Below are 12,476 nucleotides of genomic sequence, written 5' to 3'. Positions count from 1 at the left end.
ATAGTGCACTGCTCAGAAAATTCAAGGGGCTTGAAAATGCATTTTTCAAGTTCAAGAATTTTCAAGTGTTTCAAGGACCTGTACGAACCCTGTATTAACTTAATAAGTCATCATAACTATAGACCGTATTATAGGCAACTGCCTATTTCGTTGATTGCATTCTTAATGTGCCACTTGAATATGTGAGCACGAATTAGAAGGTTAGAAGAGCTTTTATTATGCCTGTATATGTATATATACAGTGCAGTCCACTTATAACGATATCGAGAAAATCTAAAAATATGATCGTTATAACCGGTGATCGTTATATCTGGACTGCCGCCAAAAAATCGTCGCCGGACGTACCTTTTGTAGCTCCAGGCTTCATTTCGCTATTTTCACCAATTAATAAATATTGTAGATAGTAGGATGTCAAAAACAAGAAGACTTTATTTCTTACTCCGAAGAACGCATCACGGGTTCGCTGAGGAAGAGAGACTGACCGACGGCGGGGTGGGAGCAGTGGGAGGAAGAAAGCACAGCCAGAGGTACACAGCCGGAATGCCAACGAGGCCCCGCCCCGATGCCGCCGCGCCGCTTTGCTTTTCGCTTTTTTTTTATTTTCTATCTCTTTCCCGCTTTCGTTCGGCAAGCTACGAGTAGCTTGCCGGCTTGCCGTTGTAGAAGGCGGGGAGCCGCGGAGCGCGGCGCTTTCCTTTTCGCTTTTTTTTTTTTAATTCTCTCAGCCTCTCCGCGGTCGACGCGCGGCGAGGCGCAAAACGTGACACAGCTGGCGCCATCTGTAGCGCGTCGCGCCAACTCGCGATGCTCTCCTCGGCTTTTTGAACGGCCGGGACGCGCTGCCGGCGCTGTGCTGCAGTGGCGGCCGATACGTACTCGCCTACGCTAACTTTTCCTCTTGTCTCGGCATAGTTCGTTTCAGAGGAACTTATCAATCTAAATGTTACGATTATTCTGAATGAAACATGCCGTCCACGGCAAACTTTTCATCGTTGTATCCGATATGCGGTGGATAACATATCGTTATATATGGTTTTTTTCCCCATAGCCCCAATGCATAAAATGAGACTGTTAAGTCGACCCATCGTTATAACCGATATATCGTTATATGTGGTATCGTTATAAGTGGACTGCACTGTATGATATTTCTGCCTAAATTCCTGTAGGTGCCTATAAATGTCTATTTTGCACATTGGTGTTTATATATGAACACTATTTAACCTGAAATTTAGCTTTCGAGTACAGTTGGAAATTGGTATTTATGTAACCAGGTAAAATTGGGCTTTCGGAACTCTATGGGGTGCAGCCTATACTACATGTTATCAATTTCTTTCAGCACTGTCAAGGCTTTTATATTTACTTTTTTGTTTAGAATCAGCTTCGTGTGCAGAATGATCGCACGAGCAGCCGAAAAGAGAGTGCATGTTACACTCCGCTTACAAAGGCGATTAAACGTAGGGTGAAAATGCATCGTGTTATGTGAGATTTTGTAAACGTGTGTGTCAGAAATGCGAAATCTATGCAGTCCCTTGTGCACCCTGCACTGTCTTGGGTTGTAGCTACCTCCGCGCATGGCTGAGTGCAAGCAACGCTCAGCTCTTAGCGACGTATTAAGCTTAACCCTCTTTGTAAGCCCCTAGGTACCTGCCCCCTAGGTAACTACCGGCAAGATGCAGCTGTTACATACCTTCCTCCTGAGGGTTAGTGGCACATTACCATTCTTATTTGAGAATGCTTGCCAGATGTGAACTGCCCCATCTTTATTCTTTTAGTTATTTTACTGTAATGGTTCGGCTCTACAGTTACTGCTTGTCCTAAGTAGCAAAATTCCTTCACAACTTCCAGCATCTCTCCACCTACCACAAAGTGCTTTATAGTAGAGTAAACGAGCCAGAAAAAAAAAAAAATCACGTTGCAAACGCTCTTGCACTATTAGCGGTTATGTTATAAGTGGTCTGCACTGTACGAAACCAAGCAACACTTAACAGCAATTTGCTTGAACTCTTGTGGGCAGGCCCATGGGTCATGAGAGAGTGAGCAACACAGCTGTGAGAACTTCTCGATTACCAGAATGTCCCGTGGAGTCGCGAGACATTCTGGTAATCGGAATGCTTTCCGTGTTTCCCTATTAGGTGGAAGAGCCTCTACTTTGCCAGCATCTGTGTAGTGTTGGGGTGCCGACAGAGGGTAATAAATTGTTTAATAAATAGAGAGAGTGGTATTGAGTTTCCTGCTGCACAGCTCTAGGCCTCTTTGCAAGCTTATCTTTATTAAGCAAGGCAACAGCCAACAAAGCTCTGAGACTCAGAAGTTTACAGAGGCACATGATTGATAGTAGTGCTTCTGTAAGACAAATATTTTGCAATTACACAAGCTTAAGCTAATTATTAATGAATCTTTAATCTTTCTTCTACCATGCTTTCTCAGCCTCCCTGAAGCAGCCCAGACTTCTTGCTTTTTCATCTACCAAAGACAATGTATTGGCAGGCCAACTAGCCACCGTTGTCTTATCTCTGTGCGCCACATGTAAAGGCACTTCAACTCCATGTATACTATACCGATCCACCACAAATTCTACATGAGGGTGAGGCAGCACAGTAGTTGTAGTCTCACCAGAGGCAGGTGGAACTGACTGTTGCGGCACAGATGGCCTCGAGGCACCACCAGGAGGGGCTGACTCGTTCCCCCTCCACCTGGAATGCGTGGGCGATTCTACAAGATGGGGAGGTGGTGGCCTGCGGGACGACGAATAGGGGGGGGAGACCACTGGTGCTGGTGGTGGGTGCGCCAGGCGACCTCCTCCCACGTTGGGATGCCCCAAGCTCCCACCCATGTGGTCAACCTTTGACACATCCACTTGAGGCCTGGAAGACGAGATGAGAGCCTGCGGAGATGGCTCCTGCTGTGCTGCTGCTGACTGGGTGTGCTGCAATGGGACTGCTTGTTGCTGCTGAAGGTGTGGAGGCACTTGCTGCTGCGGCTGCTGCATTTGCCTGTTCTGATGACTGGCCATCTGCACCTTCTGGGCCTGCTTGGCAGCCGCCGCCAGTAGCAGCTGCATGTTGAGGTTTTCTAGAAGCTGCCTTGTAGAGGCATCAACCTGCAAAGTGCAAACACAGAACAGTATCGAACAGTTACTACTAAAAGAAACAGTGTCCACAAAAGCACCAGTGCCACTAAACCTAACACATTCAAATTTTTTTGTATTGTGTAAGATTTTTCAACAGGGCACAAGGGCAAAGAAATTATGTATATTACCTTATTTACCCACATAATTTGCGCACTTTTGTTTGCAATTTTGGGGCTGAGAAGGGGGTGCACAAATACGCAGGAATTTCACGAATGCATATGAAGTAACGTGCATTAGTCCCTTCGTGCACAGTATATACGGCATATACATTAAAAGTAATAATAATAATTTGGAGCACATATGAAGTGTGCTTGCTTATTTTAACAGAATTAGCATGTACTTTGACAAGTCAGATGTAGTAACACACGGTCTAGTCTGAATTGCTGATCGAGAGGTCCAAGGGGGAATCATCTTTGCAGCCACTGTCACTACCATTCCGTCGAGTACGTTCAAATGCTTTATTTTTTTAAAGGTCCTCTTAATATTGCTCGAAGGCACTAGGTCCTACAACAGTATGATAACGGAGGACCTAGCGTTCGCACAGAATTGAAAAGGCCTTCATCAACAGCAAGATCTGCTTTCTCCCGTACCGATCGCACACAATCGTCCCATGTTGAACTTCACGCTGAAATGCTTGGCGGTGACACAGTTTCAGTTTTGTTTGGCAAACTTTATAACATGAAGCATGAATTTTGCTGCCTATATAATTATTGTAGCCCATCGCGAGGGAACAGCAAAAAAGGCAACGGACAAATGGCGAAACCTAAGCTTCCAAAATCAACCAAGCATGCGTTACAGCACGGATGCAGAGAATGAGGGGAACAGTTGACACGACATGGTGCGACAGGCCTTCAAACGTCTCCACTAGAGAAAGTTGTTCGAGCTGTGACACAGCAAGCATCCTTATAATGGTAGAAATGTGGAGATAAAGAGATCATCATCAGCATTAACCTGACTACAACCACTGCAGGCCGAAGGCCTCTCCCATGTTCCACCAGTCAATTCAGCCCTGTGCTTGCTGCTGCCACTTTATACTGGCAAACTTCCTAATCTGATTTGCCCACCTAACTTTTTGTCTCCCTCTCACCCACTTGCCTTCTCTGATAATCTAGTCAGTTATCCTTAATGACCAACGGTTATCCTGCCAACGCGCTACATGCCCGACCCAGGTCCATTTCCTCTTCTTGATTTCAATTACGATACCCTTAACCCCGGTTTGTTCCCTGACCCACTCTGCTCTCTTCTCGTCTCTTAAGGTCACACCTACAGCGGAGCAATTTTTGGAGCAGGAAAAAGTGTCTTGGAGCAGATTTGCAGCAGGACTGTTCTGGAGCAGATTTGGAGCAAAAAAAACAGAATTTAGGATAATTTATTGCAAAACATGTCTAAATTCTGGTGAATATTCCAATTAGTGTGCAAGCTCAAAATGCTGCCATTTTTTGCCAGGTTTTCAGCACAAAAGTTTCACATCATGGTTTCACTGCACAAGGTGTGTGATGTGCAAAAGTGAAGCGTTGGTGACAAAGACGATTGCACACGTTAGTGACAAGGTAAGCATGGCGCATACTGTCTCTGCATTATGACAGGTTTCTAAGGTCATTCAAAAAAAAAAAAAAAAAAAAAAAAAAAAAGAAACCTAATTGGCAAAGAAAACCAGCAATACAGCAATTAAAGAATGAATATGAAGAAAGCTCGTTTGTTACAAGTGAGAACAAACTGTTTTAAATTGTTTACTTAGGCAGGGCATCAAATGATCGCCACAACTTGTGGATGATGTGCCACCTTATTCAATAATTGCTTGAGGTGTGAGCAACGAGCTACATTTTTCTTTCAATTAAGAGGACTTCGAGCTCCGCACTTCCTAATTTCCAGCTTCAAAAAAAAAAAAAAAAAGTATTCTAAAAATGAAACTGGCATGACGTAAACTGCTGGTACGGAGGGGCCGGGGTGAGTGATCAATCTAAACGTGAAAGAAGGATGCATTTATTCAAGTCAGCCATGAAAGAGAGGAGTCCGTTTGTCGAAATAGTGGCTTTTGCGACGCCACATGTTCACGAATCCTTCACCTACATTTGCCGTCAGGGTGAGATTGCAACTTGTTTAAAAATTGCAACATTGCAATTAGTTTCTATCGTATTCATTGCTTCACCCTCGCGGTGAAACAGGGGGGTTGACTGACGACATTGCTGACTGCTATAATGGTGTTAAGAAGGCGTCAAAGCACTTGTTCTTTATTTGTGGCCGGCTTCGCGGCTCAATTTCTGCGTGCACTGGCTAGCCCCCGCAATTTGTCGGTTTCAGGATCAAGATACGTGACGAGCCGTTCAACATTCACGAGCAGCAGTTGCACCACATCGTGCCTGATGCACTCTATGTGGATATTTAGGCTTAAGTTTACGATAGGCATACCAGAACGTTGTTTGTGCCAAGCGATTAAGAGGCACTACTTTTTTTCGAAATACCAAACAAAAAGTTGCACAGCCAAATCTTAATTTGCGTGGATAGGCCGTTTCTAGCACACAGTGCAGCTGTAGCCCAGTGCACACGGTGACTACATTACGGTATTCGAAGTGACTCGTGAACGGAAAAAAAAAAAAAAGCCACTTTTCTACCCATTAACACCAGTTTCGTAATAAATGAGATGCTATCAATGGCAAGCTAAACTTTCAACAACGGGGACACACGCTGCGACGCAGATACTTTGATTAGCAGCTGCACTATATATATAAAAAAAAAAGCTCTAGTTGTGTTTGTTGCGCTCAGAAGTAGTTTTGTGCCATAAACGGGTGAACTTTGATGCAGTTTGCGCAAGCGGTACTCGAATGTGCGCAGCAAGGCGCAGAGTTATGGAATTGTAGCAAAATGACGTTATTGGCACAGTTGGATCACCACTGCACCTATCATATTCCTTTCCATCGCTCGCTGTGCGGTCTTCAGTTTAAGCTGAACTGTCTTTGTAAGCATCCAGGTTTCTGCTCCGTAAGTAAGCACCGGCAAGATCCAGCTGTTATATACCTTTCTCATGAGAGATAGTGGCAGTCTACGAGTCATTGTTTCAGAATGCTTGCCGAATGTGCTCCACCCTATTATATTTTTGGTTACTTCAATATCCTGGTTTGGCTCTGCAGTTACTATCTGTCCTCCCAAGTAGACAATCGTTTACAACTTCAAGTGCACTGCTACCTATCTCAAGGCAAAAGTCGCCGCTCCACGATACCCTGCCTTCATCTAGGTGTTGTCGGATACACATTGACAGCTGTTGGTGCTAATGTGTTAATGCAACTGTTTGGTTTGTTCACGAAAGCGGCTGTAGGCGTTGTTTCAGTGTGCTTTCCACCATGGCCTCGCTATGCATGGATGAGAATCGGGTCATGACGCTGTGAAAAGGAACAGGAAGCAGCAAAAACTTTTTAAATTTTGAGAATAAGCGTTCCTTTGTTTTGCTTGCTCAGATCAGCTATATTTTTTCGATTTCACTACAACGAAATTTTTGCTTCAACAAAACCTTTTTCGCACCCCGCCAGTATTGGTTCCCTTGAAAAGGTCAGTTAGTGATGTGCAGCTTTTATTCTGAATGCTCACATTGGGTCTGAATGCTCACATTGGGAAAAGTTATTTCGCATACTTGATATGCATGCTTGGCGCACATCCTTCTCACGTGCTAAACACAATCTTAACAAAAACCAGCAGACGAATGCAGCCAAGCCGACAGCTGCGCCTTTCCCCAGCTCAGGGTAGCCGGCCGGTCTAAGAACTGGCTACCCTCCCTGTCTTGCTGCTTGTTCCTTCCTTCCTTAATTCCTTCCTTCCCATTTGTGAAAAAGACATAAATGACAAGTCAAACTGTTTTAAAGATCTTCTCTCTCCCTGAACAATCGCGGGTTCTCTGACTGACACTTGCAATTTCGGGGAACAGGATGACTTCCCCTTGCTGGATGGTGTGGCTAATGGGAGTGCCGGGTGACTCTGTAGATGAAGAAGCAATGTCAGGGCTCACTAAGAAAGTTGTAAATAAACATTTTATATAATGTAAAATCCAATTGTCAGCAAATGATTGAAACTGAGCTATTTTTATAACACACCGACGAGTCCCTCTGCGGCTGCCATTTTGCTTTCATTCTTTTCTGACTATTATCCCTATTAGCGCCACAATTCTGCACAAGTCGGACACATTGACTGGTCTCTGCAGTAACCCAAAAGGCTGAAAACTAGGGGTGTGGGAATGTCAAAATTTTCGAATACGAATACATAGCTTTGGAAACGAATTGAATATTGAATAATAAAGAGGTTCAATGTTTTTCACTAGAAATCTTTTACTCAATCATAGTTTTATGTTGAGAACCGCACACTTGTTGGCCATTCTAGTCTGTTATTGCAAAAAAAAGACCATCTGCACTTGCCAGGAAGCATATGACTCTAATAGTTGAGCTTGTGACTGTAATGCCTTGCATCCAATTCACATGTTTGAAAATTTTTGTATCTTTTTTTTCATGCAGTAGCATATTAATACAAATAGAAAAGAAAGATTTGAAAAGCAGCTTTTTTTACCTGCCATCATGACTACAGTGTGCATGAGGCCACTCGTTTGATTCCTCAACCGTATTCTGATGAGATGAAATGTCACGGTTACAAGTCTAAGCAATTATTAACACGATTCATCCAGGTTCTCAAGCTATCAGTTCTGGCTTGTAAGACTCCAGATTTTATCCTTTTCTTTTTTTAATTTTCTCCCCTGTTCTCACCGGTCAGGCCACTAATGCAAATATTAGGAGTGATTTGAGGAGTCTCAAATACATAGTCATGGTTATCTGACTTGCTTTTGTTCTCTTTCTCGAAAACTGTGCACTCACCATTTTCCGATCAAGAGTGCTCTGTCACACTGATAGCTGCACGATCGTGACTAAGGTGTACCAGTCATGCTGCGATAATGCGAGGTGAGCCACGTTGCCTAAGCGCTTGAGATAGACAATTACTGATGTGTGATAGAAAGACTCCCCAACTACGCGTTTTAATTATGAAGCCACAACTCCAATGGCGAGGGCACTCTTTTGTCGCATGATGACCCCTTTCGGCGCACTGGCTGCCGACTGCAGGAAACTGATTTTGGCAGAAGAGCAATATCGGAGTGACGATGTTAGGGAGGATTGCTTGCAGGAGATTCTGCCGCGCGATGCGCGTATGACGGAATCCCAAAGGCGCTGTCGGGAACGGAGCAGATCTACGCACTCCTTGCCACGAATTTCTGTCTGTCACCTAACGTATGTCGACGTTAGCAACTGAGAAGTACATGTGATGATGTCCTTAAAACATTACCGAAAAGAGCATGGCCTTATGAAACCATTTCGGAACTATGAAGAGAATACATGCTTAAATAGTGTCACAGCTGACGGATGACTTGTAGGACTTAGACGCGTGCGCGTTGGTATGACAATTCATTAGTGTAAACTGGTGCTGCCACATTTGAAACGCTTTACCATCTTACGTTAAGCTAAGCGCACCCCTAGCTAGTTGCGCACGGAGCCTAGCCTTTTAAGCTCACTCCGGGAGCGCCGAATGTTCCCGTGCATTTGCCCTTGCGCAGACACTATTTTTTTTTCCTTTGTGCTCACTCTGCATAGGACCGCGCAAAGATGCGAGAGCCATTTTGTCGAGCCAATGCGATGAAAGAGGTTGCCTTCGTTCCCACGAGCGATAAGCATTCATTGAAATGGTCCCGCGCACAAAGGTGCAGCTGCGGATAGCGTGGTATGTCTGTACGCTTACACGAACTGTAACAGTGCTAAACCACTAAGCCACACGTACTGTCGAACAGGCATGATTTAGATCGTTAGAGATGTTTATCATTGGTAGGTTTGTCGCAATGACCTGCAGCCACTCTCAAAGATAGCGTCATCACGCTCCCGTGAATTTCCGTGAGTATGCGGTTGTGAAATAGAATACGAATATCACAAATGCAATATTTGACAAATATTCAGAACCTTTTCAATATTTGCAAATCCCTACAATGAAGACCTTTTGCAGCACACTGTGGCGTTCGCGAGATGGGAAGCAGAGATGAGAAAAAGTGATTGTTGCAGCCAATAACCGATAGGCATGGCACGAGCCATTATTAAGCAGTGAGCAAACACATTAGGCTCAAAGTGATACGGCTGGGGATTCATCCCAACTACGTTAGAACTGTTAGTGCATTCAAAGTAGGTACGTATCAAAGGTGTCTTACTGCAAGCTACAAATTCACATACACTATATGTCCGTTTTATATGCTCTAAAGAGCAGTTTCCATAAATGTTTATCTATTTGAACAAGCCTAACTTTCCTTTCTTAATGTGCAAACAGTGCAAGGGGAGGTCAAATTAGAAGAAAGTGTCCTGAACTGTGTGGAGGCAACCAGTTGTTTATGGCTTGTCAGCAAGCATTTACATAATATCAGCAGTGTTGACCGTGAATGTAAGTGAAAATATAAAAGGTAATAAAATGCAATGCTAGTAAATTTTTCACAATTAATATTAATCACCCCAAATATCTTAGCGATGATCTTCAGCAAGTGAAAAAAAAAACTTCTCAAGCTCTCAATTATGACTGTTTCCTAATCACTAGAACTCATAATTTTTATCAAACTCGAAATCAGCTAACTCAACTGAAATTGATCTGAGGGATCAACTGTCTCGAAATCCAATTTGAGCTATCAAAGGCTTTGTAAAGTGCATTGATGTGGACAAGTAAGTGGACACACAGGATTGCTTAAGCGTGACCTGCTGCTGGTCCCATGGTCAAGGCACAATTAAGTGAGTTTCACGCGCCGAAACTACAATTATGAAGCACGATGTAGTGAAGGGCTCCAGAAATTAAAATTTCGACTCCCTGTGATTCTTTGTAGTGCACCCAGATACAAGCACACAGGTGTTCTTTGTATATCTTTATTAAAGGCAGGAAGGAGGCAGGTTGAACAAAAGGAAAACCGGTATAGACTATTCTCAAAGTAGCTATAGCTGTCACATGATATTTTGTCATTAAACAGTTCTTGAAGATGCCGGATATAAATATACTTTAAGGGGGCAGACTGGTTTTTGGGACGAAAAAGTCACAAAGAAAAATCATTTTTTTAAATTGACATCTTTGGTTTCTGCAAGTATTTTACTATCTTTCTGCAAATTTTCGCACACCAGGAAGTGGTAATTTTTTTTTGTAATATCATTATAACTGTGCAAATTCTTGCTGCTGTTAATACGCAGAACCTGCAAAAAATGGGCAATCGACTTCGAGGCTTCTTTATAATTTGCAAGCACCTGTGTTAGAAGCTCTGCAACCTTAATGAGGATTGCGAAACATGCGCACCATGATTGTTGCTTTTTGAAGAAGCTGTGTGTTCAGTTTTTTTCCATTTTTACAACTCTTTTTTCCAATTTACAACTCTTCAATTTTGAGGCATCAATATCTTTACAGCTAGGGCAGGTACAACAATAATTATTTTTGCAATGGAAACCTGTATGTGTGTAAAATGCAAGTATGGTAGCATAATTTAGAGTGCAAGCATTTTCAATAATTTACTCATCAAAATTGTAATAAAATTTCAACTGCTTTTGAAAACGGACAGTTCATTTAACTGTAAAAAAAACAACCAAAAAAGGCTTAAAAACAAAAAAACTCTTGCATACTTTCAATCTATAGTCATTAGTCTATGTTGGCATATCTTAGATATCACATTTAATCAAGCACTTCTTTTATTTGGTGGCCTTAAACAATAGGGGGTGAACTTAAATTATATCAGGAACAAGATGAGTTACGGGAAAACTAATTAAATATTTGAGATCAGCAGAAAAGAACTGAATGATCCTGTGCACTTTGATCAATATCACTGAATAACCAAAAAATGTCTAAGACCAGTCTGCCCCCTTAACACAATGCAATGACGATTTCAATCCAACTCGGTTCAGAACAGCGCTTGCTTATGGAAGAATCTCCTTTATTTTCAGTGTGCAAATGACTGTTTGGTGACTGCAAGCAATGCTGCCAGTAGCAAAACGTGCTAGTCAATCCAAGCTCTGACGTCAGGTAATTGCATTTGACTGAAGAACTACACCTCAATTGCCAAAACTTGTTGAGGTTTTTATTCTTCACACATTCCTGTGATGTCAAAGTTACAAAGTCATTTCACATGCACAGCAGCGTACTGTGCGGTATGATGAGCTGATGAACTAGTCGTTGCCGAAAAGCTACAGAGATTCTGTCAAGACCGCCTGGAACTACAGATTGAGAGCTGCTGCAGTGAAGTAGAAGTCACATGGAGCTTATTTATGGCACGTTTTCGACACACCGCAGCTCCACAGAGTGCCGACTGTCTTATAGTGGCTGGCGATTTTCTGAGGCAATGTGGCTCAACTGTGCTGCTCGTAGCTGTCATTGCATGCAGGCACTCCACAGCAAGCACTCCTAACACAAGAACGATGCGTGAGACGCACACTGTGATGTGTTATGTCAACAAAACCATCAAACATTCTACAAGGTTGCTGAGTAGTAGTAGGGCTGCCATTCGGTTAGGTGTAGTACCTACAGGCAAACTGTGCATATTGAGAACAACCAGAGAACTTTTTTTTAGTACATGGCCCAATCCTTGTGTCCTCCTTATGCGAATATTGGCATCATAATGCCTTTCACCAGAGATGTAATCAAAGATGGTGCAGATTTATCTTCCTTAGCAAGATTTCATTTGAGTGGGAATTAAATTCCGTGATATGGCCTGCAACATTGGGCTCCATAATGTGGGTCTGATGGGACTCATTAGTAAGTGTTGGCAGCCTTAAGAATAATGACAATCGAATTTCTACATCTAAATCAGCGGGCTGTGCCAAGCGACAAGCTCACCTTAATATTAAGCAAATTGGCTAGCTGGGCAATGCTGAGAGTTTCATGCTTCTGGAAAGCAGCCGTGATGGTGTTGAGGTTGGTCTGCAGTTGCTGGCTGTTCACACTGGATGCAGCCGGGTTGCTGTCAGAGCCGTCAGCAGACTTACAACTTTCAGGTTCTGCACCAGAGGTAGGAGCGAAAGCACAGAGCTGCAGCAGCAACAGCGCAACGCAAACAGGGAGTGGCCGGCAGCCATTAGAAGGTAGCCGGCAAGATAGGCACAAACAGAGGTTAGTGACAAGAAGGGACTACAAACGCATTTTAACACATTCCCTGAAATTCACTATCAAAAAGAATCAGTACGCTGATGGCAGAGAGACTGTGTGCACTGATTTCCTGAGAAAAAAAAAAGAAAGAAAACCCCAAAGCACAGAAAAACAAGAAATAGGTAACGATAATATGTGCGGCTTTACTTCCCAAAACTGCAATATGATTATGAGA

General features: G+C 43.2%; 1 protein-coding gene across 7 annotated transcripts in view; it reads right to left on the bottom strand.

Annotated features, from left to right (window-relative positions):
- The window catches only part of Cdk12 (Cyclin-dependent kinase 12), a 103,074-nt gene that overhangs the window by 31,812 nt on the left and 58,786 nt on the right, over positions 1–12,476 (bottom strand). For all 7 annotated transcript variants that reach the window (XM_075891214.1, XM_075891215.1, XM_075891218.1 and 4 more), the window contains exons 9-10: positions 11,993–12,153; positions 2,614–3,100 (exon numbers count right to left, since the gene is read on the bottom strand). In XM_075891214.1, coding sequence (XP_075747329.1) covers positions 2,614–3,100; positions 11,993–12,153 — 648 coding nt within the window. The remainder of the gene's footprint in view (positions 1–2,613; positions 3,101–11,992; positions 12,154–12,476) is intronic.

Source organism: Rhipicephalus microplus, chromosome 1 (genome assembly GCF_043290135.1).
Source record: "Rhipicephalus microplus isolate Deutch F79 chromosome 1, USDA_Rmic, whole genome shotgun sequence".
Taxonomy (NCBI): domain Eukaryota; kingdom Metazoa; phylum Arthropoda; class Arachnida; order Ixodida; family Ixodidae; genus Rhipicephalus; species Rhipicephalus microplus.
This window is presented reverse-complemented; position numbering and strand designations above follow the sequence as displayed.